Genomic DNA, 27,900 nt, shown 5'->3' with positions numbered 1-27,900 from the left:
AAGACAGGTCAAGAGTTCTGCCCGGTTACTCGTGAGCAACCACCTTTGCCATCTGACAGAGAAGGTTGGAAAATATTTATTGAATATATGGGGAGAAATTGTGTACACTTGCAGGGATTTATGGTATGTAAAATGAACCATGGAAAGAGAAGGGAAATCATTTATATTTTAAGACTGTTTACAGGCATATTCTAAAATGTAAAAAAGAAAAATTAATTGAAAAATATACCCCCAAAAAAGTGAGTCAAATTTTATGAGGCTCCCCATCAGGGCTTTAAGAACTAACATTCGGTCCTGACAGTCTGACTGGATCCATCGTTGCTTTAAGGCTCAGCTCAGGCTTCTCTGGGGAGATTCAGAGCACAGAGTCTCCAACATAGATGCGCAAATAAAGCTACGTCAGGCTAGGATAACTGCCAATCTGCCAAATGAAAGAGCAATGGAAACCCCAAGCGACACCCAGAAAAAGAAGTGATAAAAAGCAACCAACAAAAAGCTCCCATCCTCTGAGCATGGACAGAGGGCAACTGGCAGGAAGAACAGAGCTTCTCCACATCCCAGGATCCCGAGGGAGCAGCAAAGGTCTAACCGGTGAGTCCTGCAGGCAGAGAGAAAAGAGAGACAAGCCCATCACTGTGGGGAGCGAAGGGGGGGGGATGAATCCCTGGCAGGATTTGGGGGAACACTCAGCAGGGATTCTTAACTACAGTTCCCATTGTGCCCTCTAACCATTGGCCATGCTGGCTGGGGATGGTGGGAGTTGGAGTCCGCAGGGCCTGGAGGTTATGGGTCTGGCAGGGGAGGCTGAGGAGGGAGTCTTGGCTGGCTTAGGCAGTGGGAAAGAGGAGGTTCTGAAGAGGGGTGGGGAATCCCAGGACTCTGGCCCAGAAGGTGGCCCCCAGGACACTCTCTCTCTCTCTCTCTCTCTGGTCCCTAAGACGACTCCTGCCCCTGCTTTGCACCCTCCTCAAGTGTTTCCACCTCCCTGGGATGCTCCTTGAACTCTGAGGATGCCTTTTGCTTGCCCAGATGAAGAAGAAGAAGAAGAGGAGGAGTTTGGATTTGATATCCCGCTTTATCACTACCCGAAGGAGTCTCAAAGCGGCTAACATTCTCCTTTCCCTTCCTCCCCCACAACAAACACTCTGTGAGGTGAGTGGGGCTGAGAGACTTCAGAGAAGTGTGACTGGCCCAAGGTCACCCAGCAGCTGCATGTGGAGGAGCGGAGACGCGAACCCGGTTCACCAGATTACAAGTCCACCGCTCTTAACCACTATACCACTGAAGAATGGAGAGAGGTAGAAGTAGTCTATTCTGGAAAGGGATATTTGCATGTGTTGCTCCACCCTCTATGGGGTTAAAAGGGTTCCCTACCCTTGGGCTACATGTCTTGGAAAGTGGGCAGGGGAACCAAGCCCCTGAAAGTGAGCTTTGCCTGACAGCCTCCCAGGTGGGGAATTCTCCTGCAGACCCACTTCCAGGAGATGAAATTAGAGCGTGTACATATTGGGGGGGGGGTTTAAACCAGAACCATCCCCAGCTGTATGAAAAGCAAGCAAGGGGGCCACCCTAAGCAGCCAGGAGAAGGGGTGGGCGAAGGAGGAGGTGGAGGGTGGAGGAGGAGGGATTAAAGTTACCTGCTGGCTGGGGGACAGCTCGCCCTGGGAGGGAAAAAAGATAACAGTAATACTTGGTGAGCATCAAATATCAACTGGAATAGATCCCCTGAGAAGGCACAACTAAGAACTGTTAGAACTGTTTCCCCACTCCCTCTGCAAAACAGAATATGAGGGGTTAAAGATTATTCGTTAAATGGAAATGAATATTTCTTTTCCAACACAGAAAGGATGTGTTGCAATCGACTCTTCTCCCCATCCCCCAATGCCCCCCACAAACTGCTCCTCATTCCTTAGGCTGCATTTCTTAGCCTTGCCCAGTTATTAATTAATGCATGCAAAGTAATTCATGCAAATGAGGAAGAGGTCCAAGTGAGGCGATGGGATCCTGGCTGTGGGTGTCTCAAAGGCCCTTTGCTCTGTGTGGCGAGAGAGCCTTGCTCTTACTGCTTTGAGCAGAGTTTTGATCAGGAGAAGAAGAATTGGATTTGATATCCCACTTTATCACCCAAAGGAGTCTCAAAGCGGCTAACATTCTCCTTCCCTTCCTCCCCCACAACAAAGACTCTGTGAGGTGAGTGGGGCTGAGAGACGTCAGAGAAGTGTGACTGGCCCAAGGTCACCCAGCAGCTGCATGTGGAGGAGCGGGGAAGTGAACCCGGTTCACCAGATTACGAGTCTACCGCTCTGAACCACTACACCACACTGGCACTCCAAGGAAGACAGGAGGACCTTAGAAGAACAGCCCTGAAAGTACAAAGGCTTCTAAATCCAGAAGAAGAGCTGTGTTTCTCCACAGTGTAAAAAAGATAGAAAGAGTCTCAGATAAGAGACAGTCAGAGATCCTGCAGGTGATTCTGGCCCGAGACCAGTTTGGACTAAATTCTGAGACACCAAGAGGAACCTCCTAGGAGGTTTAGGTCTTAATCTACAGATTTAAACCTCAGACCATCTCCATAATAGCTGAGGCTCCATTTGAGACACCAAGAGGGACCTCCTAGGACTGGAGAAGGAACAGAACCCTCTCCAGAACCTCTGCCGAAGAAGAGGAGGGGAGCCTGGAGCCCAATCCAGCCCCACACCCAACCCTCCCTCTCCCCCCGCACCTCACCCTCACCTTTCTTGTTCTTCAGGTAAAGGGCGAGTCCAGTGGCCCCAAAGACCAGCCCCAGCACAATCCCCACAATCCCCGTCCACATCTTGCTCCTGGCAGAGTCCGACTGTGGCTCTGAAGAAAGAAAAAGCCAAGAGTGAGGCAAGGCAGGCCTGGGATCAGCCCCCTGAGGGGGGAGCAACCCATCTAGCCCCCCAGCAATGCCCCCCCACTCCCAGTAGGAAGGCGTCCTACCCCATTTCACCGTGACGGGGCCTTCGAAGCTGGCGTGCTCCACCTGGCAGGTGTAGACGTCTCCACGTTCTGGCTTTGTCTCCAGCATCACCTCAATATGGAAGGTCCAGTCCCCGTTCCGGATGAGGTCCGTGGTCCACACTTTGGGCTCCTCCTCCCCGTTCCTGAACCACTTGATCTCGATCCCCGCAGGGAAGAAGCGGTTGACGGTGCAAATCAGCAGAGTGTTGTGTGGTGAAGATTCAATGTTGTCTGTGGGGGTGATCTTCACCTTGGGCTGGACTGGGGGGGGGAGGCAAGGGAGATGTGGGAGGAAGGTCAGAGATTTAGGCAGGGAGGGACCTGGAGGCTTAGAGGGGCGCAACTGAGGCTCCCAGCTCCCTTTCTCTGTCCGCAGGCCGTCCTGGTGGCTCCAGAGACTAAAAGCATCTGCTGAGCACCAGAGTGATGCTAATCTGCAAGGGGAAGTCGGAAAACCTGGAAAATGACCCTCCTTCTCCTTTCCCCCTGACTGTTTTTGGAACTGAGTGCAAAAGAGAAAACCCGGAGAAGGTTGCTCTCCAAGCAAAGTTGAAATGGGAAAGTCTTCTTTTTCTTTTACAGATAGGTAGCCGTGTTGGTCTGCCATAGTCAAAACAAAAAAATTCCTTCCAGTAGCACCTTAAAGACCAACTAAGTCAGTTCTTGGTATGAGCTTTCGTGTGCATGCACACTTCTTCAGATACACTGAAACAGAAGTCACCAGACCCTTCTATATAGTGAGAAGGTGGGGAGGGGTATTACTCAGAAGGGTGGTGGGAATGGGGGATTGGCAGATAGCTGTGATGAGCCTGTTGACGACTCTTAACGACTGCAATAGGTCTTACAGGAAAAAGCAAGGGGTGAAAAGGTGAAAAATGGCTTTGTCATGTATAATGAGATAAGAATCCAAGCCCAGCTGAGGAATCAGTCCTTTCACGTGGACTGTCATTCTGCCCTGCTAAATCCCCACACATGATCCAGTTCTGCGGGGACTTGGAAGCATTTTTTCGCCGTTTACACCTGAAGGAGTATTTTCAACACACACAACAACAAGACAAAGCAGAACAAGCAACAACTTCACAACACAACACCTCTCAACCCACTGGAGAACAACAACCACCCTCCCAACAGAACACTGACCACCAACTACCACCGAAAAAGTGTTACACAAAAAGGGACTCCACATGGACCCCTCCTGATGGACGCAATACCACACTGGACTTGTACATTGACTGCTTCCGCCACAGAATCCAAACAGATGTGACCAGAAAACACCATGGCTTACAACAAAATCTAAACCATGCTGAAAGGAGAGCCATAGATAATCTCAGAAACAACCCAGACATTATAATTAAAGAAGCGGACAAAGGTGGAGCTGTCGTCATCATGAACAAAACTGACTACATTCAGGAGGCTCACAGACAACTTTCCAATACCGCCTTTTACATAAAATTGGACTCAGACCCCACACAAGAATACAAAAAAGAACTGAACAAGATTGTTAAGGAGCTACCCCCACACATCCAAGAACAGATCCTCACTAACACACCAACAGAACCTCGACCAGGAACTTTCTATCTTCTACCTAAAATACACAAACCAGGAAATCCAGGACGCCCCATCATTTCAGGTATTGGCACTATTACAGTGGGTGTCTCCGGTTATATGGACTCTGTTCTGAAACCATATGCCATCAGTGCTCCCAGCTATGTACGTGACACCACAGATTTTCTGAGGAAAATACAATCTTTAAATAATCTTCCCAACAATACTATACTAGCTACTATGGATGTGGAATCTCTGTATACCAACATCCCACACAACGATGGTTTACAAGCTATAAGGAACACCATTTCAGATAAAACCACAGCGGACTTTGCCACCAAACTCTGCCAATTTGTCCTTACCCACAACAACTTCAAATTTGGTGATGACCTGTTCCTTCAGATCAGCGGCACAGCAATGGGCACCCGCATGGCCCCACAGTATGCCAACATCTTCATGGCAGATTTAGAGCAACGTTTCCTAAACTCCTACCCACTCAAACCTCTCTTGTACCTGCGATACATTGACGATATTTTTATCATCTGGACACATGGTCAACAGACCCTGAACACCTTCCACCAGAAATTCAATGATTTTCACCCCACAATCAACCTAACAATGAATCAATCTATGCAAGAAATACATTTTTTGGACACTACTATAAAAATACAGGATGGGCACATAGACACCACCTTATACCGTAAACCAACTGACCGACAAACATATCTACATGCCTCTAGCTACCATCCCAAACATACCAAACAGTCCATTGTATATAGCCAGGCACTACGTTACAGCCGCATCTGTTCCAATTCTACAGACAGAGACTCTCACCTAAGAGATCTACAGCAAACCTTTTTAGAACTAAAATACCCAACAGATGAAGTTAGACAACAGATCAACAGAGCCAGACTGATACCCAGAGAGAACTTGCTGCAAGACAGACCCAAAAAAAGAAAATAACAGAACACCTCTAGTCATCACATACAGCTCCCAAGTTAAAACAGTACAACGCATCATCAGAGATCTACAACCTCTCCTGGACAATGACAGTTCTCTTTCTCAAGCTCTGGGAGGAAGACCTTTCATTGCCTACAGACAGCCACTCAATCTTAAACAACTCCTAACCCACAATAATACTACAACCAGACTTAACACGGACACTGGCACCAGAGCCTGCAATAAACCCAGATGCCAACTTTGCTGCCACATACACCCGGACAACATCATTACTGGCCCCAACAACATCACACATACCATCTCGGGACTATTTAATTGCTCATCGTCTAACATTGTGTATGCCATCAAATGCCAACAGTGTCCTTCAGCTCTCTATATTGGACAAACAGGCCAGACCTTATGCCAAAGAATAAACGGACATAAATCGGACATCAGGAATCACAAGACAGAGAAACCAGTAGGAGAACACTTCAATCTCCCAGGACATTCTATACAAGATCTCAAAGTAGCTGTTTTACTACAAAGGAATTTCAGAAATAGACAGGAAAGAGAAGCTGCTGAATTGCAACTTATCACCAAACTTAAAACCATGGAGAGACCTGGTCTGAACAAAGACCTTGGATTCTTATCTCATTATACATGACAAAGCCATTTTTCACCTTTTCACCCCTTGCTTTTTCCTGTAAGACCTATTGCAGTCATTAAGAGTCGTCAACAGGCTCATCACAGCTATCTGCCAATCACCCATTCCCACCACCCTTCTGAGTAATACCCCTCCCCACCTTCTCACTATATAGAAGGGTCTGGAAACTTCTGTTTCAGTGTATCTGAAGAAGTGTGCATGCACACGAAAGCTCATACCAAGAACTGACTTAGTTGGTCTTGAAGGTGCTACTGGAAGGAATTTTTTTGTTTTTTCTTTTTCTTTCTTATTCTTTTGCTTCCCTTAAAGCCTCAGAGATGAAGTGGTGAAGAGATCAGAAAATCCCCTCCTGCCCTTTTGGGACCAGAAGCCCTTTGGAGTATTGCTTGCTTGTGTGTTCATTTTGTGTGTTTGTCAGTGTTTGTGTGTGTTTGGATCTCTAGAAGTCAACATACATGTTTACACCACGTGAATACATAAAGAGGGCACGGCTGCCTACAATCAGCTTCAAAAACTGAGTCCTCTTTATACTGAAACTAAAATACCAGCAATGAATGAAATGTGATTCTGACATACAAAGCTCTTTGTATTTATCCCTTCCTGTAATTTGGGAGGAAAATGTAGCCAATCCACTTTAAATTCTTTAATTGCAATGGTTCAGCAGCCAGCAATTTTTGAAGGAAACTTATTTATTCTTTTATTTTATTCTTTAGGGCCTTAAATTGCCTTTACTACTGAGAAGTCCCACTGAGTTCAATGGAGTTTACTCCCAGGTAACTGTGTAAAGATTCTGTGCTCTTATACTGCAATCTTCAGCATTTTTACTCAGAAGTAAGACCCACTGAGTTCAATGGGACTTATTCTCTGGTATTTTCCTGATATTTATCACAGTTTCGGTTGTTGTTGTTATTTTTATTTTTATTATTATTTTTATTATTATTATTATTATTATTATTATTTACATGCAGTCATAAGATTTCTTAGAATTCCTCAAATGATCTACTGCTCTCTGAGGAGATCTTCCTAAGGTTGAATGAAACCCAGATAAGTACACAGACAATGTTACTATTTGGAGAGACTATTTCTCTTTTCCAGCCTCTTTCAAACCTCTTTTTAAGCCCTTTATGAACAAATGTGTCCAGGTGGGTGGGTGTGTATACACAAATGCATGTGGGGCGTGTGTGACAAAACTGGGTCTTTGCCTCAGGTGACAGAAAGCCTAGATTTGGCCCTTGGACAGTCAGTCGATCCTACGCTCCCAGCCCCCAACTTCTAAGTGATCTCCCCCCATCTACCCAAAGCCAGCCCAGTTTCCCCAGCGGTCAGGCTGGGCATTCCACAAACAGGGAACTGCTCCTCCCTGGAGGTCCTGGGATGCCCCTCCCCTTCCTAGGACACTTTCCATCCTTCTGTCTCCTTTCCCAGTCCTGGGAATCTCAGGAGTTTGCCCTTCCTATTTTCCTGGCAAACAGGATGCTATTCAGAATCACTGCACAGTATCCTTTTGATTTAGGGATAATCCATGGCGAATGGGGGGGGGGCGCTGGGGGGAGCCTGGTAGCTGAAAATAGTAATAGTAATAATAATAATAATAATAATAATAATAATAATAATAATAATAATAATAAATTTTAATTTATACCCCGCCCTCCCCAGCCAAGACCGGGCTCAGGGCGGCTAATGAGTGGGTGGGAAGGAAATGGACCATATTTATAATAATTATTATTTAATCCTGAACATATGTGATTTTGAGATTGTGGGCTTAATTTCTAACCCCCCCCCCACTTAAACATCCTCAGTCCCCAGAAAACTGGACATATGGTAGCCCGACCTGAATCCATGTCAGGTGTGCAGAAAATGACATGCTAAAGTATTATAATTATTAACTAACACCCAAATAACATCATTTTGTAATTTAAAAATGTTCAGGGTTTCTGCTTGAAATGTGCTTTCTCTCCTCCCCCTGGAAGGCTGCCTGTGCCCCCCTTGCAGCCCCCCACTCTAATGTAGTCCAGCGTTGGACTGTGTCCTGGGTTCAAATCCCCTCTGGGCCTTGAGTCTCCTGGGTGTCCCTGGGCAGCCCCCCCCCCAGCCTGGCTTCCCTCACAGGGGTGTTGTGGGGGTGGAATGAGGGGAGGGAGAACCAGAGACATCACATGCAGTAAAGGAAGTTTAGGGAAGTTTTTAATGTTTTATGTTCTATTGTGCTTTTAATTCTGTTGGGAGCTGCCCAGAGTGGCTGGGGAAACCCAGCTAGATGGGTGGGGTATAAATAAATAAATAAATAAATAAATAAAATCATCATTACATCTATTATTGTTGTTATTGTTTGTTGTTGTTATTTATTATTGTTGTTGTTGTTGTTGTTGTAAATACTGCAATTTTATGTTGCAAGCTGCCCAGAGACCTACAGGTATAGGGTGAGATGCGAATTTAATTAATAATAAATTAATAAACTAAGAGAGACACCCTCCACATTGCGATACACGAAACGGGTTATGATGCTTCCAGGGACACAGAAACTCCTGCATCTGCCTCTGGAGTGGGGCGTCAGGAAAGGCCCCTCTTCCTCTCTGAAAAGTGGGAGGGGAGGGGGGCCCGGGGGGGCAGCACCGACGGGGGCGCCGAGGGGGGAAAGTCCCGGGTCCACCCCCAACCCCACCCCCACCCCCATTTTGGGTTCTTCCGGGGGGCCCGTTTCCCATGACGCCCCCCCCCCCCCGATTCTGGACGCACCGCGCCGGGACTGGGCGAAGGGCGCGTCGATCTCGTAGTTGTGCCGGCAGACATCCACGTTGGACATCACACCCCGCAGGATGTCCTTGTCCTGGTTCCATGCCTTGACGTCGGGCTCCCCCAGTTCAGCCACAGCCTCGAACTTCCCTCGGTCGCTGTCGAAGTAGGAGAGCTCCTGCCGGTCGAAGAAGTGCCTTTGTAGGTAGTGGATCCGCTGCGTCCCGTTGGAGAAGTGGCACTCGGACTTCAGCTGGTACAGGAAATGCTCTGCGGGGGGGGGGGGAGAAAATTGCAGGGACTGGAGACTTCCGGTTTCCGATTCCCTTAAGGTCGCAGTTCCCACGATGGCGGAGAGTTGCCCCCGCCGGGCAGGAGAGAGGCTATCTCCCATTCTCGCTCTCTCTTGTCACGTGACCCCATGGTGTGGGGAGGGAGCTGAGCCGGGAACCCCCCCCCCCTTCACCTCCTCCCAAAGGAAAGGGAGAAATCAGAAGGAAGGCCGTTGGGGAGAGGGAGCCACAACCTCCCCAAGCCTGGACTCCTTGGGCGTGGCCAGGATTTAGGGGGTGGGGGGTGGGGGTGGGAACAGAAACGAGCTATCTGCTTTATATAATTTATGAATTCAGGAGAGCAGCTTCTCCCTGCCCCCCTATGGCTACGCCCATGCTTATCTCCCCATTCCCCCATTTTATTGCCCCCCCCCGGCTGGAAGAGGAAATGTTGGGGGTGGGCGAGAGACCAGGAAAAGGGGGAGATGCCGAGGAGGGGGGGAGACGCTTCTCTGCTATGAAGGGGGCTGCACTGCAAGCCTCCCCCCACGGGAACACCCCCCTTGCGACAGACCCGGTTTCACTTTCGCTTTCCCTGCCAGAGCGCAGGAAGTGACGCCTGTCTAGGAAAGACCCCATTTCAGCACCCAGAGGACCCCAAGGCAGGGTGGGCGGGGGGGGGTGGACTGGGAGAGGGGACCTGCCGCGAGGGGGCTGGTTCAGGTTCTCCTTTGCCCATGTTTTGCTGACGGCGTCCTGGGCGTAGGCAGGGAGGGGCAGCTGTCCCCTCCCGAAATCAATAAAAAATACATAGCAAACTGAGGTTCCCCTCCTAACTCAAGTCCTGGCTACGCCCATGCCTGTGTTAGGAGCAGGAGAAAGGGATATTTATGCGTTATGTGGAGTCCTTTATAGAGTTAAGAATTGGTTACGAGATCTCTTGGAAATGATGGGAGATAAATGGACTAATAATGATGAGGATGATTTTGAGAGGCAGGTGAAGAAGCGCTCAGGGCCAGATTCAGCTGCCCCCCCCCCGCAAAAAAGCCCCCTAGGGCTGCCTGCCGTCATCTGTCGGGCAGGAAGACTATTTAATGTGTGAATACTGTGGTTTTATTAAAATTCAGTTGAATGGTATATGTAAGCCTCCGGGGTAGTATTTTAATCCTGAAAGGTGGGATATAATTAATTGCAATAATTAAATGCTCTCTCCTTCCCAGTCCACGAAGCCTGAGCTGCTCTTTTTCAGTGGGGGGAGTGTTTCCCCTTCCTTCCTGCCCCTTTGCCCACCCCCCCCCCCCGTGTCCTGGAAGAAGCAAAGATCCCCCGCGGGGAAGCAAGGATTCTTCAACTTCGCTGAACTAAACCATGTTGTTCAGATACCTGATTAACTACTCTACTCCTAACTTAAAAATTGAAAGTGTAATGCTGGAAGTAAGCAGAAGAGGTTCAAAGACTCTCTCTCCAGGCACATCTTTAAAAATGTAGTACTGTATAAAAAAGGTAAAGGTACCCCTGCCCGTACGGGCCAGTCTTGACAGACTCTGGGGTTGTGCGCCCATCTCACTTAAGAGGCCAGGGGCCAGCGCTGTCTGGAGACACTTCCGGGTCACGTGGCCAGCGTGACATCGCTGCTCTGGCCAGAGCCAGAGCCGCACACGGAAACGCCGTTTACCTTCCCGCTGGTAAGCGGTCCCTATTTATCTACTTGCACCCGGAGGTGCTTTCGAACTGCTAGGTTGGCAGGCGCTGGGACCGAGCAGCGGGAGCGCACCCCGCCGCAGGGATTCGAACCGCCGACCTTTCGATCGGCAAGCCCTAGGCGCTGAGGCTTTAACCCACAGCGCCACCTGCGTCCCATTAAGTACTGTATAAACACTGACAACTGGGAAACCCTGGCCTGCGAGCGCTCCTGTTGGAGAACATAATAATAATAATAATAATAATAATAATAATAATTTATTTATACCCCGCCCATCTGGCTGGGCCTCCCCAGCCACTCTGGGCGGCTTCCAAAAGAATATTAAAATACTATGATACATCAAACATTAAAAGCATCCCTGAACAGGGCTGCCTTGACCAAAGGCGCCATGGCCTTTGAAGACACTCGAACTCAGGACGCGAGGGAGGAAGGCACGCTTGGCAAACCCTCACCGGGATCAACTCTCGATCGGAAACCAATGTCCCCCCTGTGGAAGGACTGGGGATCCAGAATTGGCTCCACAGTCACTTACGGACTCCCTGCTAAGATCATGGAAGACCATCCAGGAGGGATCTTCAAAGGAGCCCCACCGATGGGGGTCCCGCTAAGCGGAGTTTCCCCTTCCTTCTCCCCCCATTGCTCCCCCCTTTGCTCACCTGGAGGCGCCTCCACGCCCAGCCCCTCCGAAGCGGAGACCACCAGCATGCCCAGCAGGAGCCCCCCCAAGGCCAAAGGCGCAGCGCCGGAGCCCCCCATCCTTCTCTCTCCTTAGCCCCCCAAATGGGACTTGCTCCGCTCAGCCCCGGGGGAAACTCTTGCCCTGGCCCCGCCCACTCCGCCGCCCCGCCCCGCGAGCGTCCAATCCGCCTCCGAGCCCAGGCAGCGTCATCGGTCGCCAGGCAGGGAACTCCTGCAAAGAGCATTATCAGGGCTCTCTTTGCTCTCGCTCGACCTGCAAGTTCCTCTTTGCCTTCTCAGCTTCTGCTGATGTCTCCATTGTTGTTGCGTCGCGGGTGAATCAAGATCTTCCCCAGAAAACCTTTGGGGGGATATAAAGCTTAACAGGAACCTGTCAGGTCCATCCAAAACTTTCCTCTGGCAGAAAAAAAGGGAAATTTCAGCCTCAGGTTTCAAAACAGGGAGATGCGCTTTTCTTCTGCTGCGTTTTAAGCCGCTAAACTTCGTTCCTTCTTGCATCCGGAAGGAGGAAGGAAGTTTCAAGGGGGAGACCTGGCAGCCCCCCAATAAAAGCCCCCTCCAGCCCCCCTTTGCAAGAAACATCCCTGGCGCTGGTGTCTGAGGAGCCCCATGAAGAAACACCCGGGGGGGGGAGACAGAGAGGAGCCCCCGCAGCCCCTTCCCTGGAGGAGACCCCGCAGCCCCTTCCCTGGAGGAGACCCCGCAGCCCCTCTTGGGGAGATCCAGCCCCCCCACCCCCAAAATATCAGCTGCCCTTTTCGCTCCGTCTCCGGCTGAGGCTCCCGCCTGGGGCTGGTTTACCTGGAGACAGGCTGGTCATCGCCAGGGCGCTTTCTCATTGGCCGAGCTGGCAGGGACTTTTCTGCTCCGCCAAAGCCGCCCCCTGGCCGCCCTTCTCCGCCCCACAGCCACTTGGAGGGCGAGCATCCAGGAGGAAGGGGCAAGGGACACTTGGGCTTGAGTCGCCCCTCGCCCGCCTCGGCCCAGGAAGAGCTGCAGAGATGGAGCCCCGAGGAGGAGGAAGAGGAGGAGGAGGAGGAGGAAGAAGAGCCCTTTGCTGCCTCTGGGCGACCCTCCTCCTGGCCCCGCCAAGGGGGGCCGGAGCCCTGAAAGGTCAAGGGGGGCCCAGGAGGGAGGGGGAGATGCCAGGGGAGGGGTCCCGGGAGGGGGATTAGGGAGGAATTGGGGAGAAAGATTGCGCCCCTGGGCGTTGCTGGTGGGTCTCTTGGGCTACAGGGAGGAGAAGCCCCCTCCCCCGACAGGTGCAGAAGCTGCACCCGGGAAGACGGAGGGATGGGGGGGGGGAAGGAAATTGGACGTTCACCCCCCCACGAAAGAGTGCTGGGAGGTGAGTGGAATGGGGGGGGGGGTGACGGGCAAGGAGGATTTGCTCCCTCAAATAAGATCGTCTAAAAAAAGAGAGAGGGGAAAACGGGGTGAAAACAGCACTCCCCCCCCCTACACACACCTAGCTTAAAAGATCGGAATCTGTGCCTTTCCTGTTACAAGGAGGGAAAGGGAAATAAAACAAGAATTATTATTCCTCTCTGTGGGCTCGGCTGCCACAGAGACCTGCCTGGTCCGGAAGCCCCCAGTGGTCGCCCACAAAAGGCATCAGCCCCCCAAGACAGAGTGGTCTCCCTCCTGGCACAAAAGGGGCCAGAACCCGCCCTCTTCGGCTGCCCCCATATCGCCACTTGCCTGGCAGGGAACCCAGCCGGACGCAAAGGGACTTCACTCCCGAGAAGACGCGGTTTAGTTGGAGTGAGTGAGTGAACTCCAGAAGGAAGTCGCTTTAGGAAAGGAAAGAGGCGCATGGCCAATGGCTCCGTCTGCGTGTCCAGCAGATTTATCTCTATTAAAAGCAGGACCAAAGTTTTAATTCGAGGCATCAGTCAGGAGTGGTGACTGTGGATGATCCACGGTTGAGAGAGGAAATGCATTTATTACTGGTTTCACTTTGGGAACAAAGTGGAGATCTAGGCACATGGAGCCAGTGGCGTAGCGTGGGTTGTCAGCACCCGGGGCAAGGCAAGTAATTTGCACCCCCTAACCCGTGGATTTGCGCCCCCTAACCCTAACCCCCAGATGTTGCGCCTGGTGCGGCCGCCCCCCCCCTGCACCCCCCACGCTACGCCACTGCATGGAGACATGGATTATTCTCTTAAATGGTTATTCCAACTCCAGTCGCCCACATTCAAGTGAACCCAGGACCACCTTTGGGGGCTTGGAAATGAGGGGATTTTAAAACTGACATATTTGTGTGTTTGGGAGCAGATGAAACCCCCCCCCCCGTCTTCTTAGAGAGCCTTCCTGGTGGTGGCCCCATTCCTAGCAATGGGGCAGGTTCTCCCTCATCCTGCTGCGGGGTCCTAAAGCCTCCCTCTCTCTCTCCCACCCTGCAGTGGAGGACACCCTGGTGGAGCTGGACTTCTTCCAGGAGAGCTTCCCTTCGGAGAAGAAGTCCGGGGAGTTCCTGCTGGAGTTTGACAACGAGGAGATCCTGCACGTGGACTGGGAGAAGAAGCAGAACGTCTGGAGGCTGCCGGACTTCCAGCGCTTCACCAGCTTCGAGGTGCAGGGCGCCCTGGCCAACATCGCCGTCATGAAGAACAACATGGAGGTGCTCATGAAGCGAAGCAACCGCACCCGTGCCCTGAACGGTAGGACACGCGAGGGGGGCAGGGGAGAGAGCTGGGGGGCAGGCAGGGGGTGGTCTCTTGGCTCCTGACACGGAAGACCCTTCAGGACCCCTCTCTGCCTCCCCAGAGGGAACTCTGCTCCAGGGACTGACTGAGACAGGCTAAAAGGGAAGGGAAACCTGGTGGGAGGGGCAGCATTGCACTCTGTACAAGCTCAGAGGCATTCCCAAACCTGAACACCCGGTGCAAAAATACCCACAGCAGCAAATGTAGGGCACATGGTGTGGGAGATTTTGCAGTCATATCTAACAATGCATATTCTTGCTAGTTAGCATGCGAAGGGGTCAAGTCCACAGAGCTGCACTGGTGATAGAGGGACTCAGACCATAGAAATGTAATTGGTAGAGAGGAATTTGGGTGATGTCATTCCCCCCTAGCCAAGGGAGGAAGGAGAAAGTAGTATTTTCTTTTTTCTGTTCTTTTGACCAATGATGAAAGCAGACAGGCCGCCACTTGCTCCAATTTCAGGCACATGCCTGAAGTTGTTTTTTGCTGTAAAATCAAATATTTTGTCTGTGTTGTTTTAATGCTGTTGGTGCTGAGGATGAATGCTTGACTGTGAGCAAATATATGTTTTGAACTTACTTTACAGCCTTTAGCCTGTTTCTTTGATAAACTGGGGGGACACAAAGGGGGAGATCAGCCTAACAGCTAATTGCTATGCTTTCCATTTCTAGAATGCTTCAAATGGGTTTTAATCCCATTTCTTTCTCCCTCTCCTTCCTCAGTTGCTCCTTCGGCCACTGTGTACCCAGAAAATGCCGTGGAACTGGGGGACCCCAACGTCCTCATCTGCTTTGTGGACAGGTTCTCCCCCCCAGTGCTGAACGTCACCTGGCTGAAGAACAACGAGGTGGTCTCCGAGGGCGTGGAGGAGACAGACTTCTACCCCAGCGTGGACAACACTTTCCGCAAGTTCTCCTACCTCCCCTTCGTCCCTCAGCAGGGAGACATCTACGTCTGCCAGGTGGAGCACTGGGGCATCCCAGAGGGAAAGATGGAGAAGATCTGGGGTAAGCACCGGGCAGGATTGGGCCTTTTCTCTGGGACTTGAACTCAGAAACCCAGATTCATTGCTTATAAGAAATATGTTCTGATGATCAGAGAAATTTATGCAAGTGAAGTACATTTGCAGTTTTGAATAATTTATTCCTCTTGAGTTAGTTTCTCTCAGTTTAACTTAAAAGTGTGCATTAAGGGCTGTGGGACGGGTGTGTCAGGACTCCTGGGTTCTTTCTTCCGCTGAACACACTCATAGAAACAGAGTCCCTCCTTAGCCCTGTCCCCTCTCTCTCCACCCCAGTTTCCAAGGCGCCCTCTCCCATCCCGGAGACGATGGAGAACGTGCTGTGTGCCCTGGGCTTGGCCTTTGGCATCCTGGGCGTCATCGCTGGCACCATCCTTTTCTTCAAGGCCATGAGGATGAACGATCGCAGGGGCTTCATGTGAGTCGAACCCGTTTCCCTTCAGGGGCTCAGAGACAAATGCAAGGGAAGCCAAAATACTCCCAGCTCACCATCTCCCTTCTCCTTCCTTTTCAGATAATGGAGGATTCCATTCCTGACAGCCTCTTCCTTAAACCCTCTCAGCTCAGCTCCTTTGCCAAGAGTCTCTTCTGCTACAAATCAGCTGGAAGGAGTTGCTTCCTCCGTGTGCAGCTTATCCTTAGAAGCTTTCCGGATAATATGTTTAACTTTTAAGAACAATTATGATAGCCAAAGATGCTTAGGCAGACTTACATTACTTTTCTCCCTTTTATGTTTCCCTCTTAGCAAAGAAATTGCTCTCAGACTATTTAAGTAAATAAGAAAAGTATATGGTTTACTCACATTAATGTCTTGCCATGGTTCAACATTTACAGCTCCCTCTATGCAGGTTCTGAAACTCCCTGGTGCCTTTGCTTCTGGCTGTCTAGTAATCGTGCATTTTATAGAATCATAGAATTGTAGAGTTGGAAGGGACCCTAAGGGCCATCTAGTCCAGCCCCCTGCATTGCAGGAATCTCAGCTAAATCATCTCTGACAGAGGGGCTTGTGGTTTGGCTGCAGATCCTCCCCCAAACTCCATGGTTGACTCAGGATAGTTTTCTGTGGGGGCTTCCTGCTTTGCCTCACCTTGCATCTGCATGGCTCAAGGAGACCCCCTGCCAACAGAGTGTCAGGCATACTAATTCGTATCTCCTCCCCACTTACCAAAAACCATTCACCTCCCTCTCCAGTTTTTGGAGAGAGCCTTACTCAGTTCCGTGCATTGCACTGCAGGAATACACCCCTCAGGTGTTTCCTTAATCACAAAGAGGATTCATCCATATTGTTGGGGAAGTTTAGCTGCTAAGAGACCCCAAACACCTTTCTTGTCCACATAAAGCAGGGTTGTATCTGTCTATGTAGAGGAAAAGATCCCTTCTTCTTCTGCAAAACTTTCCCAATGGCTTCTGTGCAGCCCTGTTGCTGTTTTTCATACATGCACCCATATTTCCAAAATCAATGAATAAATCTTACAGTTTGTTGATTTGTTTCTAGTGCTGTTTTCTCTGCTTATAAGCTCTGCATATATTTATTATTTCAAAGCAAAAAGGTGAACCGTTGAGGAAATGGGTAGCACTGCAACCAGAGTGGCTACACTGACTCCTCGTGTCTCTAGGCCCAGATTCTGGGAGATGATCAGAGATCAGGAGAGCCAGCCCTGGCGCCTCCCTGCCTTTGCCCTGGGCTGCCTGTCTGTCCCCTGCTGGGAACAGGATGCTGGGGCAGGACTCTTCTGGTCTTCAAGGCCTGCTGTAGGTTGGTGATGCCCCAAACCATTATCCCACAGGACCCGTGGATTCCCCCTCTGGGGGAAAATATGAACAGAACAGCCAATCCCCCTGTCCTAAAATGCCTCACCAGATCCAAGCACCTGCTCTTCCTGAGACTGGAGTGATCGGGGGGGGGGAGAGGTAGAAAATGTGCAGAGCCCCCCTCCAAATTCAGGGTGGATGAATGAAGGTCTTCTTCCAGGGGCAACAACACACTAGAGAGGGGTGTGTTTCAGGACATGCAAGGTCAGGATGTGACCCAGTCAGCCTGGCCAGACCATCATGAGTTGACTGTGTTGCCTGGAACATGCCTTAAAACCCTCAGAGAAGGATTCACTCTTTGCTGGTTTATCTGGTGTTTTCCTTCCTCTCCGTATCTTGCTGCTATTTTTGCTGCCTTATAAAAATAAATTAATGCAAGGAGTTGTTGAGCTCCTCCTCTCCCCCCCCACCTTGAAAGAGTCTCCAGAAGGTAAACGACACCACCGAGTGGGGTTTGGGAGAGGCGTCCTTCCTGGGGCCAAGACTTGAGCAGGAACATCTCAGAGGCCAACAGACAAGGCCCATCTTGCTGTGCAATCTCATACCTTCTTCTGGATCTCAAATGAGGGGGATCCAAATTGGAGGGGGGGGAGTCAATTAATGCAGCAAGACAGAAGACAGAGTTTGGCAGAGGGGCAGGGCAGGAGTGCCGCCAGGGCAAGACTTGGGGGCAGAAGGCCAGAGCCCCAGTCGGCAGAAGGAGCAGGAGGCCCCTCAAGGCTGCAGGGCTGACTCTGCGCATCTGGAAGCAGCTGAAGGAACACATGCTACCAGTAAGGGGGGTAAGAGTCGGAGTCTAGCATTGCCAAGAGACCCCAAGTGGGCAGGATGGGGCCCCTGAGCAGTGATCCTTCCCTATGGCAACATTCCTCAGATCTGGGATAAGTCTGGCCTGGTGCAAGTGAACAGGGGCCTCCACAGCAGGAGGGCTGATCCCCAAAAGTCAGAAGTTGGAGAAGGGCTGATCCAGAGGGAAAGGGTGAGGGAGAAAGTGGGGGGCGGGTGGCCTGATCTTTGCAGGCTGTCTTCCTCCTCCTTCCTCCCTCTTGCCTATCAAAGGCTCCTTCTCCCCTTCAGCAGCCCAGGACACAGTCAGAGACCAGCAAGTGCTGCACTCGAAGGGGTTTGGCAAGAGCCACGCGTTTCCTGCCCAGCAACCGATGACCAGGCAGCGTTGGGACCTGTGATTGGCTCCCATCAAACCTCCCCTCCAGGAAAGTCCCCAGCAGGACAAAGCAAAAGCCCCCCCCCCAAGCAGCAGCAGCAATAGCAACTCTGGTTTACCCCTCCCCCACCCCCGTTTTGTGCTTCAAGGCAGAAGTGGAGATTGTGACATTCGGGTTCCCTCAAAACAGGAACTTTTTAAACAAGTAATTAGTTCGTTGGAGCATCTCTGGCTTTAAGACCCACTTCAAAGAATTATGGAGGCGGGCGGAGTTAAGAGGCTGTTTTCTCCCCACTGTCAATAATCATCCCATGTAAAATGTGAAATTGAACATTCTGATTTCTATTCTTGGGCTTAAATGCAAAACTGCAATTGCAGACTCTTCATATTCCAACAACAACGTTTGCAAGCTGTGAGCTTGTGACAGCCTCTGCATTTTGCATTTTGCTTCAAAAAGGAAGGAGGCAATTTTATCCCAGCACTCTGCCCCCCCCAGTGGGAATTCTCTGCATCTCGTTTTTCTGAAGGAAAAAATGCTTCGAAAAAGGACCAATCAAATAGGGTCCAAGCATGGGCACAGCCATGGGGGAAGTGTTGGACAGCTGCCCCCAATCAATAAAAATAAATAAAAATACAAAGCAAACTGAGGTTCTGCCCCCTAACAAAAGGCCTGCCCCCCAAAAAAACAATCATGGCTACGCCAACTGTTGCAGGTTATCTGTACATGAGCTTCCAATCCCATAACTGGATTTGCACATTGGCCGAGTTCCTGGTGGTGGCACAAAAGAGCAGCAACACCTGAGGGCAAAGGCTCAGTTCAAGAGCGGAGGAGTCACTTCCACAGAGAAGGACCTTGGCTGGAGAGAGAGAGAGAGAGAGAGAGAGAGAGAGAGAGAGAGGAGGAGGAGGAGGAAAGTCTGGGTCAAAATCTCTTCTGAATACAAGATGCTCAGGGATGGGCTGCCAGGGGACAAACTGGGTGTGAGAAATGAGGGTTTTGTGGACCCCCAGAGGCACAGAGGCTGTAAACTTCAGATCTATATTCCACAACGGCTCCCATGGGAGAAAGGGAGAAAGGACTGCTCCACTGTAGCTGCAGCTTCATGTTTTTACTGCCCTCTCCCCAATGTGAAGGAGAAGCAGAACAACCTCCCTGCAAGCAGGAAACTGGGGCAATGGACTGGCTACAGCCTTTCTCCCTGATGTGCTAGATTTCTCCTTGCAGGCAGTGCCAGTATAATTTGGGTGTCCATGCAGCTCCTGCCTGAGGCTGGGAAGGAGGCCTCTTGGTGGAAGAAGCAAAGGGGGTCCCAGGACAGGAGGGGCAGGATCCTGGCAGCCTGCTCCCTGGTGACAGAAGCAAGACTTCTGGGCCCATAGCACGTGTCTCCCTCCCCCACCTCTCCCTCCTTCTGCCCCCTTGTTTCTGGCAGCAGAGGAGACGCTGCAGAAAGGCGCTGGGGGGAGTTTCGCTTCCCCCCACATGGAGGCCTGGAGCACAGCTCAGCATTCAGGGAAATGAAAGAGGGAAGCTGGCCACGATCCAGGAGACGGAGGTCAACCGGGAGCGCAGCAAAACCTCCTCACAGAGAAGTAGCTTCCAGCCCCCCCAGCACAGCCCCCCCCTTCAGCCCAGCAGCAATGGCTTAAGAGGAATTGCCATTTTAGGGAAGGACCCCCTTGGGAATGGCTGAGCTGAATGGAGTGGGGCTGGGCAAGCCCCATAGCACCCTCTGCTAGAGGAATAGGGGCTCCTTGGCTCAAGGTGGGGGGAGATTTCCTTTGAGAGCAGCCCCCTCCCTCTTGCGTCAGGAGAGCAAAGTGGGTCATCTCTTCCTAAGGCAGGAGGGAGGAGGAAGAGGGGAGAACGGGCAGAGACCCCTCCAAGTCCTCAAGGCTATGGGGCACAACCCACAGGAGAGGGTGGGGGTGTTTCAGGTCAGCAACGGCCAGGATGTGGCCCAGTCAGGCTGGCCAGACCTCCTTCATGAGTTGGCTGTGGGGCAGAGACAGGTCTCTTCAACCTTTCCAGACCCCAGACCCCCTTTCAAGCCAACATGCATTTCTCCATCTTTAGATCTGCAAGGTCTCAGGGCTCCTGTTTCGGCCCCCATGGGATCAGGCTGCGACCCACCAGTGGAAGACCAGGGGCACAGAACATGTGCCAACACCCCCAGGGAAGGGTTCACTGCTTTCGGGGGTCTTGATCTGCTGTTTTCCCTCCTCTCCCCATTCTGCCCCTGATCTGTGTGTGCCTTGTAGGAATGCCTCCTTCCAAAAATGAATGCAAGTCGAAAGAGTCGTCTTCCAGCTCTTCCTCCCCCTGGCAAGAGGCTCCAGGAGGGACATGACCCCCCAGAGAGGGGTTTGGGAGAGGCGTCCCTTCTGGGGCCAAGGCTTCTGCAGGGACATCACAGAGACTGGCAGACAAGGCCCAGCCTGCTGTGTAATATTATACCTTGCAGTCGTCACAGTTTCTTTAGAAGGGGAAATGGGATCCTTTTTGCAGATCCTCTTTCAGCAGAAGAGCAAACATTCTCCTGGATCTCAAGGCAGAAGCAAAGGAGAACCTTCAGCAAAGTATTGTGTGGGGAGGGGGGCCAGGGGAGCTGCCAGGGCAAGGCTGTGGGGCAGGAGACCAGGGCCCCCCTCAGCAGACAGAGCCGCAGGTCCTGTGAATGTGAAGGGGCCCTTTTGCCTCATTTGAAAGTAAGTGAAGCAAGACATGTGACCATTAGAAGAAGGAGAGTAAGTGCCCAAAGTCTAAAGTTCTCCCAGGGGCTTCTAAATGGGGTTTGGTGGGATGAGCAGAGCAGCCTCTCCCCAATTTCATCCCTGAAAAGGCTGGTCCCCCAGGAGAGACACAGGGAGTGGGGGGGTGAGGGCTCCACAGCAGGTGGGCTGATCCCACAAAGGAGGACTGATTCTATGCAAGGGGTGAGGAGGGGCAATGGGGTGGGGGTCAGCTGGCTTTTCCTTCTTTTCTCTCCCCTTTCCCTAGCCTAGAGAAAGATTCCTTGTTGCCTCCAGCAGCCAGGGACAGAGTCAGAGAGGAGAACAAGAAGTGTTGGGTTTGGCAACAGCTGGATCTTCCCTGCCCAGCAACTGATGATCAGGCAGCCTCAGAGCCTGTGATTGGCTCTGGCTGAGGTTCAGGAAAGTCCCCAGCCCCTTGCCCTCCCAGAAGACAACAGCAAGGTCAAGGCTGGCAGCCCCCTCCTTCAGAAATGCATCAATCACCAGCTCTTCCTGGGGGTAGAGTGATGGGGGGCGGAGAGAGAGCATGCGCAGAGAGACCCCTCCAAATCCAGTGCAGATGAATGGAGGTATTCTGTCAGGGGATACAACGCACAGGGGAGGACAGGGGTGTGCCGCATTTTAGGTCCGTCAAGGCCAGGATGTGGCCCAGTCAGACTGGCCAGACGTCCATCATGAGCTGGACATGCCCTGCAACCGGCAGGGGAGAATTTGCTGCTTTCTGGTGATATAAGAATTTAATAATAATAATTTATTATTTATACCCCACCCATCTGGCTGGGTCTCCCCAGCCACTCTGGGCGGCTTCCAACAAAGTATTAAAATACAGTGGTCTGTTAAACATTAAAAGCTTCCCTAAACAGGGCTGCCTTCAGATGTCTTCTAAAAGTCTGGTAGTTGTTCTTCTCTTTGACATCTGGTGGGAGGGCGTTCCACAGGGCAGGCGCCACCACCGAGAAGGCCCTCTGCCTGGTTCCCTGTAACTTGGCTTCTCACAGCGAGGGAACCGCCAGAAGGCCCTCGGAGCTGGACCTCAGTGTCTGGGCAGAACGATGGGGGAGGAGATGCTCCTTCAGATATACTGGACCGAGGCCGTTTAGGGCTTTAAAGGTCAGCACCAGCGCTTTGAATTGTGCTCGGAGCACAATTGGGAGCCAATGTAGGTCTTTCAAGATGGGTCTTATATGGTCCTGGCAGCCGCTCTCAGTCACTATAGTCTAGCTGCCGCATTCTGGATTAATTGCAGTTTCCGGGTCACCTTCAAAGGTAGCCCCACGTAGAGAGCATTGCAGTAATCCAAGCAAGAGATAACCTCCAAGTCACCTTCAAAGGTAGCCCCACATAGAGAGCATTGCAGTAGTCCAAGCGGGAGATAACCAGAGCATGCACCACTCTGATGAGACAGTCTGTGGGCAGGTAGGGTCTCATCCTGCGTACCAGATGGAGCTGGTAAACAGCTTCCCTTTTTCCACTATTGATAGCCACTCATTCAATGCAGTGTGACTAATAAAGGACTTTATTTGGAGTGTTTGAGGTGTTGAAACATAGTTGCAAGCATGTGTGTTACTTCATATTCTTTTACATGTTACCTTGTGTTCAATGAATATTCCCCACAGGTTATTGTAAGCGTTTACTGCAAATGTTACTGCTTGAGGCAAATGTATTCCAGTTTCAACGGACCTTTGTTTGTTGCTGTTGTTACTGTTCCACTGGATAAATGTTAGAGGGTATGAGGAAGCCTTGAGTCGGGGGAAAGGTGGGGTAAAAACAGACTGACAGACAAACAAGCCGCCTGAGGTGGGAAACGGTCCACCCACTTAGAGTTGTGAATGGCAGTCCTTAACTGGCCAGCCAAAGCTATGGAACTTGACAAAGGACCTGGTTTGGCTCCTTTCCTCCTCGAGATTCTACCCCACGTGCCCAGGATCAGATTTTGGGAAGGGACGCCGAGGGGCACGCACATTCGCAAACGCAGATAATAGGATTGCAGGCTGTCACTAAACAAAGAGCAACGTTTCTTCTGGATTTCAGTTTGGTGGGATTCCAAGTACAGTGGTACCTCAGGTTAAGTACTTAATTCCTTCCAGAGGTCCGTTCTTAACCTGAAACTGTTCTTAACCTGAAGCACCACTTTAGCTAATGGGGCCTCCCACCGCCGCGGTGCAATTTCTGTTCTCATCCTGAAGCAAAGTTCTTAACCCGAGGTACTATTTCTGGGTTAGCGGAGTCTGTAACCTGAAGCGTATGTAACCCGAGGTACCACTGTATGACTTTCGGGTGGGGGTGTCGTCAGGGTCAGACTTGGGGGAAGGGGCAGGAGGCTTATAGGGCTGCACACAGCAGAAGGACCAGGGCTTGCTCCAAAACTCCTTGCCTCTCTCGGAAGTGGAGCTTATTGGAGTTTCACTGCTCTGCAACCTTACCTCCCAGGGTGCGCGCGTTGGGGGGGGGGGCAAAAGGAGCCCCTCGAGAAATGGGAGATTTCACAAAGGGGCGGGTGGGCAACAGTGGGCAACCCCCTCCCCCTTATATTGCACGAAAGGAAATCGGGAAGGCCATGTTACCGAGGAGGACTCTTCGCCAGAATTCACAAAGATCAGACAACGAATCCTGTTTCCCCGCCGTTTCCCCTTTTGTCTTCCCTTCAATGGGTGGGGATAACGTGAAATAAAACAACATCCATTCAAGACCTCTGCCCCACACACCTTAGAAAAGCCCAGCCAATCAGGAGTCACCATTTCAACAGCACCCAAACCGCGGACCAATCGGAAGCTTCCGTTCTGACAGCCGCTATGACCGTTTAGCCAATGAGAAGCCCTCGGTTCCTGACAGTTGTGAAGCAGCGCCCCCTAAAAAAGGAAAGGGCTACACAGGTACTGCACCTCTCAAAGCGTTGCTCCTTCAAACGGGGCTCAGCCAAGTTTTACAGCAGAGGATGCCCGCTGGGTTCCAGCAATATTGTGAATTCCAACCTTGCAACCCAGTTGCATCAAATGTAATCCCTAGATTTTCTCTGCGCCTATTCCTCTAGGTGTCATTGATTTTCATCATTCTGAGCTTATTCAGATCAGAGGGGGAGTGGGTAACAGGAGAGGGCTCAGAGATTCTACTGGGGTCAGCCATAATCCACAGGAATCTTTCTCTAAGGCCATGATCTGAGATCCCAGGCAAGACAAAGGGGTGCATTTGACTTGACTCAGGGAGCAAGTGTCACAGTGAACACAGGTATGAAAGGTATGTTTGATTGACTGCGACTCAGATTTCTGCCTGTCACCACACCTCTTTTTCAACATAACCAATGACGGATTTATGATCCAATCGAAATCATAGACCAGCATAAAGTAGTAGCAGCTACAACCATACATACAACTGTAGAAATTAGGGGCACACATTCTCTTACAGTAGACCAACACCAGATAAAAAAAAACATAAAACACATACAGTTGCATTCAAATTATTCAACCCCCATTGCAAATCAGGTTTATTATGAAGATTTACAGACTTTCAGCTGTTTGCCATGAGCAAATCAAACAAAAGAAATTGAAACAGCTCAACACAATGGATGCATCAGTTGGTTCCCCCAAATTCAGCTGAAAACATTGTGTTAGTGGAACACTCAGAAAACCTAGCAGACTCACGCAGGGGAAGTCCTTCTCAATGGGACATAATAATAATAATAATAATAATAATAATAATAATAATAATTTATTATTTATACCCCGCCCATCTGGCTGGGCTTCCCCAGCCACTCTGGGCGGCTTCCAAAAAAATATTAAAATACTGTAATACATCAAACATTAAAAGCTTCCCTAAACAGGGCTGCCTTCAGATGTCTTCTAAAAGTCTGGTAGTTGTTTTTCACTTTGACTTCTGGGGGAGGGCGTTCCACAGGGCGGGCGCCACTACCGAGAAGGCCCTCTGCCTGGTTCCCTGTAACTTGGCTTCTCGCAGTGAGGGAACCGCCAGAAGGCCCTCGGTGCTGGACCTCAGTGTCCGGGTAGAACGATGGGGGTGGAGACGCTCCTTCAGATATACTGGACCGAGGCCATTTAGGGCTTTAAAGGTCAGCACCAACACTTTGAATTGTGCTTCGAAATATATTGGGAGCCAATGTAGGTCTTTCAAGACCAGTGTTATATGGTCTCGGCGGCCGCTCCCAGTCACCAGTCTAGCTGCCGCATTCTGGATTAGTTGTAGTTTCCGGGTCACCTTCAAAGGTAGCCCCACGTAGAGCGCATTGCAGTAGTGCAAGCGGGAGATAACCAGAGCATGCACCACTCTGGCGAGGCAGTCCGCAGGCAGATAGGGTCTCAGCCTACGTACCAGATGGAGCTGGTAGACAGCTGCCCTGGGCACAGATTTGACCTGTGCCTCCATGGACAGCTGTGAGTCCAAAATGACTCCCAGGCTGCACACCTGGTCCTTCAGGGGCAAAGTTACCCCATTCAGGACCAGGGAATCCTCCACACCTGCCCGCCTCCTGTCCCCCAAAAACAGTACTCTGTCTTGTCAGGATTCAACCTTAGCTGCCATCCATCCTCCAACCGCCAACTTAAGACATACCTGTTATTGCAGGCAATGCTTCACAGCCTAACCTACTTCACAGGGCTATTGTCAGGATTAAATTAGGAGCGGGGGGACAGGGCCCTGTAACCACCTTGAGATCCTTGGAGAAAAAGTTGTTCTATGAATACAATCAATCAATCAATCAATCAATCAATCTCAAAAAGGTCAGGTGTGTAAGGTTCTCCACACAGACAGGAACAACTAGCTGCACAAATATAAGATAAGGAACAACAGGCTTGCCAGTACTACATATGAAAAGGCTCTAGAGGTCTTGGAGGACCACAAGCTGAACATGAGTCAACCGTGTGGTGCAACAACAACAACAAGGCAAATGCTATTCCAGGCTGTATGAAGAAGAAGAGGAAGAAGAAGAAGAAGAAGAAGAAGAAGAAGAAGAAGAAGAAGAAGAAGAAGTAGTTAACAATGAAGATTGTGATTTATTGCAAGCACAAATAATCTTTAAATGCATTGAAAACGCTGTTACTCTTTACCTTCTCAGTCTTACTTTATTCTGTCTCTAATTCTTCTACCTCCCTTCACACAATAACCAACTGCACTAACTGTCTCTCTATTTCCAACTGCCTGCCAACCGCTTTCCCAACTGCCTTAACCAACCAACCAACCCACTAAAACCAACCTGGGGCTAAGCCCTTTTATAAACAGGTAGGCTCCGCCTCCAGCTTTTCTATTGGTCTGCCTATTAACCCTTTCTCTCCCCCTCTACAGACATTTCCAAAAGAGCGGGCAAACACCACAGCATCTTACACATACACATTAATATTCAAACTCTCATATATTGTTTATATTTTATAAATTAATTGTGTCGCAACACCTCCTCATTCTTGGCTATGTGAAGTGTTCAGATAAAACATTATCTCTGGAGGCATCAGGAATAAAAGGGCTGTTTAGTGGCATAACCAGGAAGAAGAGTTTGGATTTGATACCCCGCTTTATCACTACCCGAAGGAGTCTCAAAGCGGCTAACATTCTCCTTTCCCTTCCTCCCCCACAACATACACTCTGTGAGGTGAGTGGGGCTGAGAGACTTCAGAGAAGTGTGACTGGTCCAAGGTCACCCAGCAGCTGCATGTGGAGGAGCGGAGACGCGAACCCGGTTCACCAGATTATGAGTCCACCGCTCTTAACCACTACATCGTGGGAGCCGACTGAAACTAAATCCTTTGAAGACAGAGGTCCTATGGCTAGGTCGGGATGGCATGGGGATGAGGGACCAACTCCCTTCTCTTGCGGGGGCCTAATTAGTGCCATTGCCTTCCGTTAAGAGTTTGGGTGTAATCCTTGACACCTCCCTTTCCATGGAGGCGCAGGTTACAGCAACAGCCAAGGCGACATTTTCCCACCTTCGCCGCATCAAGCAGTTGGTCCCTTACCTTTCCCGCCCCGACTTGGCCACAGTGATCCATGCGATGGTCATCTCCAGGCTTGACTACTGTAATTCGCTCTATGCGGGGCTGCCCTTGAAGCTGTCCCAGAAACTCCAGCGGGTACAGAATGCTGCAGCGAGGCTCCTCACGGGGTCTCTGCCATGGGAGCATATTCACCCAGTGCTTTTCAAGCTGCACTGGCTCCCGGTGGAGTACAGGGTCAGATTTAAGGTGCTGCTTTTGACCTTTAAAGCCCTTCACGGCCTAGGACCCTCATACCTACGGGACCGCCTCTCCCGGTATGCCCCACGGAGAGCCTCAAGGTCCATAAATAGCAACACCTTAGTGGTCCCGGGCCCTAAGGAAGTTAGATTGGCTTCAACCAGAGCCAGGGCCTTTTCAACTCTGGCTCCGGCCTGGTGGAACGCTCAGTCTCATGAGACCAGGGCCCTGCAGGATCTGATTTCTTTCCGCAGGGCCTGTAAGACAGAGTTGTTCCGCCTGGCCTTTGGCTTGGAGCCAATTTGATTCCCTCCCTCCCTCTCTCTCTCTCTCTCTCTCTCTCTCTCTCTCTCTCTCTTTTTCTTTCTTTTCCTTCTCCTCCTGCGATGAGGCTACATTTTAATATTTTAATGTTCCATTATTTTAATGTTGTATTTTATTTTTGTTTTTAAGTTGTAATCATTCTTCTTGTTTTTATTATTGTTTGTAAGCCGCTCTGAGCCCGGCCTTGGCTGGGGAGGGCGGGGTATAAATAAAAAATATTATTATTATTATTATTACATCATGCTGGCTCTCTCAAGATACTTACTTTATTTTTTAAGGGAAATACAACATCTAGGTCAAGGGAAGTCATAGTCCCACTCTCTTCTGCCTTGGTCAGACCACACCCAGAATACCCAGGGTCTCAGTTCTGGGCACCACAGTTTAAGGAGGACGTTGACAAG

General features: G+C 50.5%; 2 protein-coding genes and 1 pseudogene across 6 annotated transcripts in view; 2 read left to right on the top strand and 1 right to left on the bottom strand.

Moving 5' to 3' along the window:
• Positions 1-27,900, top strand: part of LOC307209507 (uncharacterized protein) — a 200,319-nt gene that overhangs the window by 35,549 nt on the left and 136,870 nt on the right. The gene's annotated exons all lie outside the window — the stretch shown is intronic.
• On the bottom strand, positions 458-11,744 carry LOC307209539 (H-2 class II histocompatibility antigen, E-S beta chain-like; annotated as a pseudogene). The gene is made up of 6 exons (XR_013843982.1): positions 11,497-11,744; positions 8,870-9,136; positions 2,965-3,246; positions 2,734-2,844; positions 1,638-1,661; positions 458-598 (listed from the first exon to the last, which is right to left on the bottom strand). The product of XR_013843982.1 is annotated as an H-2 class II histocompatibility antigen, E-S beta chain-like (transcript).
• LOC307209541 (HLA class II histocompatibility antigen, DR alpha chain-like) lies at positions 12,434-16,752 on the top strand. Its single transcript, XM_079964719.1, has 5 exons — positions 12,434-12,652; positions 13,945-14,202; positions 14,970-15,254; positions 15,545-15,686; positions 15,783-16,752. The coding sequence occupies exons 1-5, from the start codon at positions 12,541-12,543 to the stop codon at positions 15,784-15,786; spliced, it is 801 nt and encodes a 266-aa protein (XP_079820845.1). The 5' UTR covers positions 12,434-12,540; the 3' UTR covers positions 15,787-16,752.

This window comes from Podarcis cretensis (genome assembly GCF_951804945.1).
Source record: "Podarcis cretensis genome assembly, chromosome: 2".
NCBI lineage: Eukaryota > Metazoa > Chordata > Lepidosauria > Squamata > Lacertidae > Podarcis > Podarcis cretensis.
This window is presented reverse-complemented; position numbering and strand designations above follow the sequence as displayed.

Bases quoted from the DNA above. Each gene is read 5' to 3' on its own strand.
- LOC307209541 (XM_079964719.1), top strand. From the start codon at position 12,541: ATGGAGCCCCGAGGAGGAGGAAGAGGAGGAGGAGGAGGAGGAAGAAGA. The intron at 12,653-13,944 runs GTCAAGGGGGGC...CCCACCCTGCAG, and splicing joins GGGGGCCGGAGCCCTGAAAG to TGGAGGACACCCTGGTGGAG. The intron at 14,203-14,969 runs GTAGGACACGCG...CTCCTTCCTCAG, and splicing joins CCGCACCCGTGCCCTGAACG to TTGCTCCTTCGGCCACTGTG.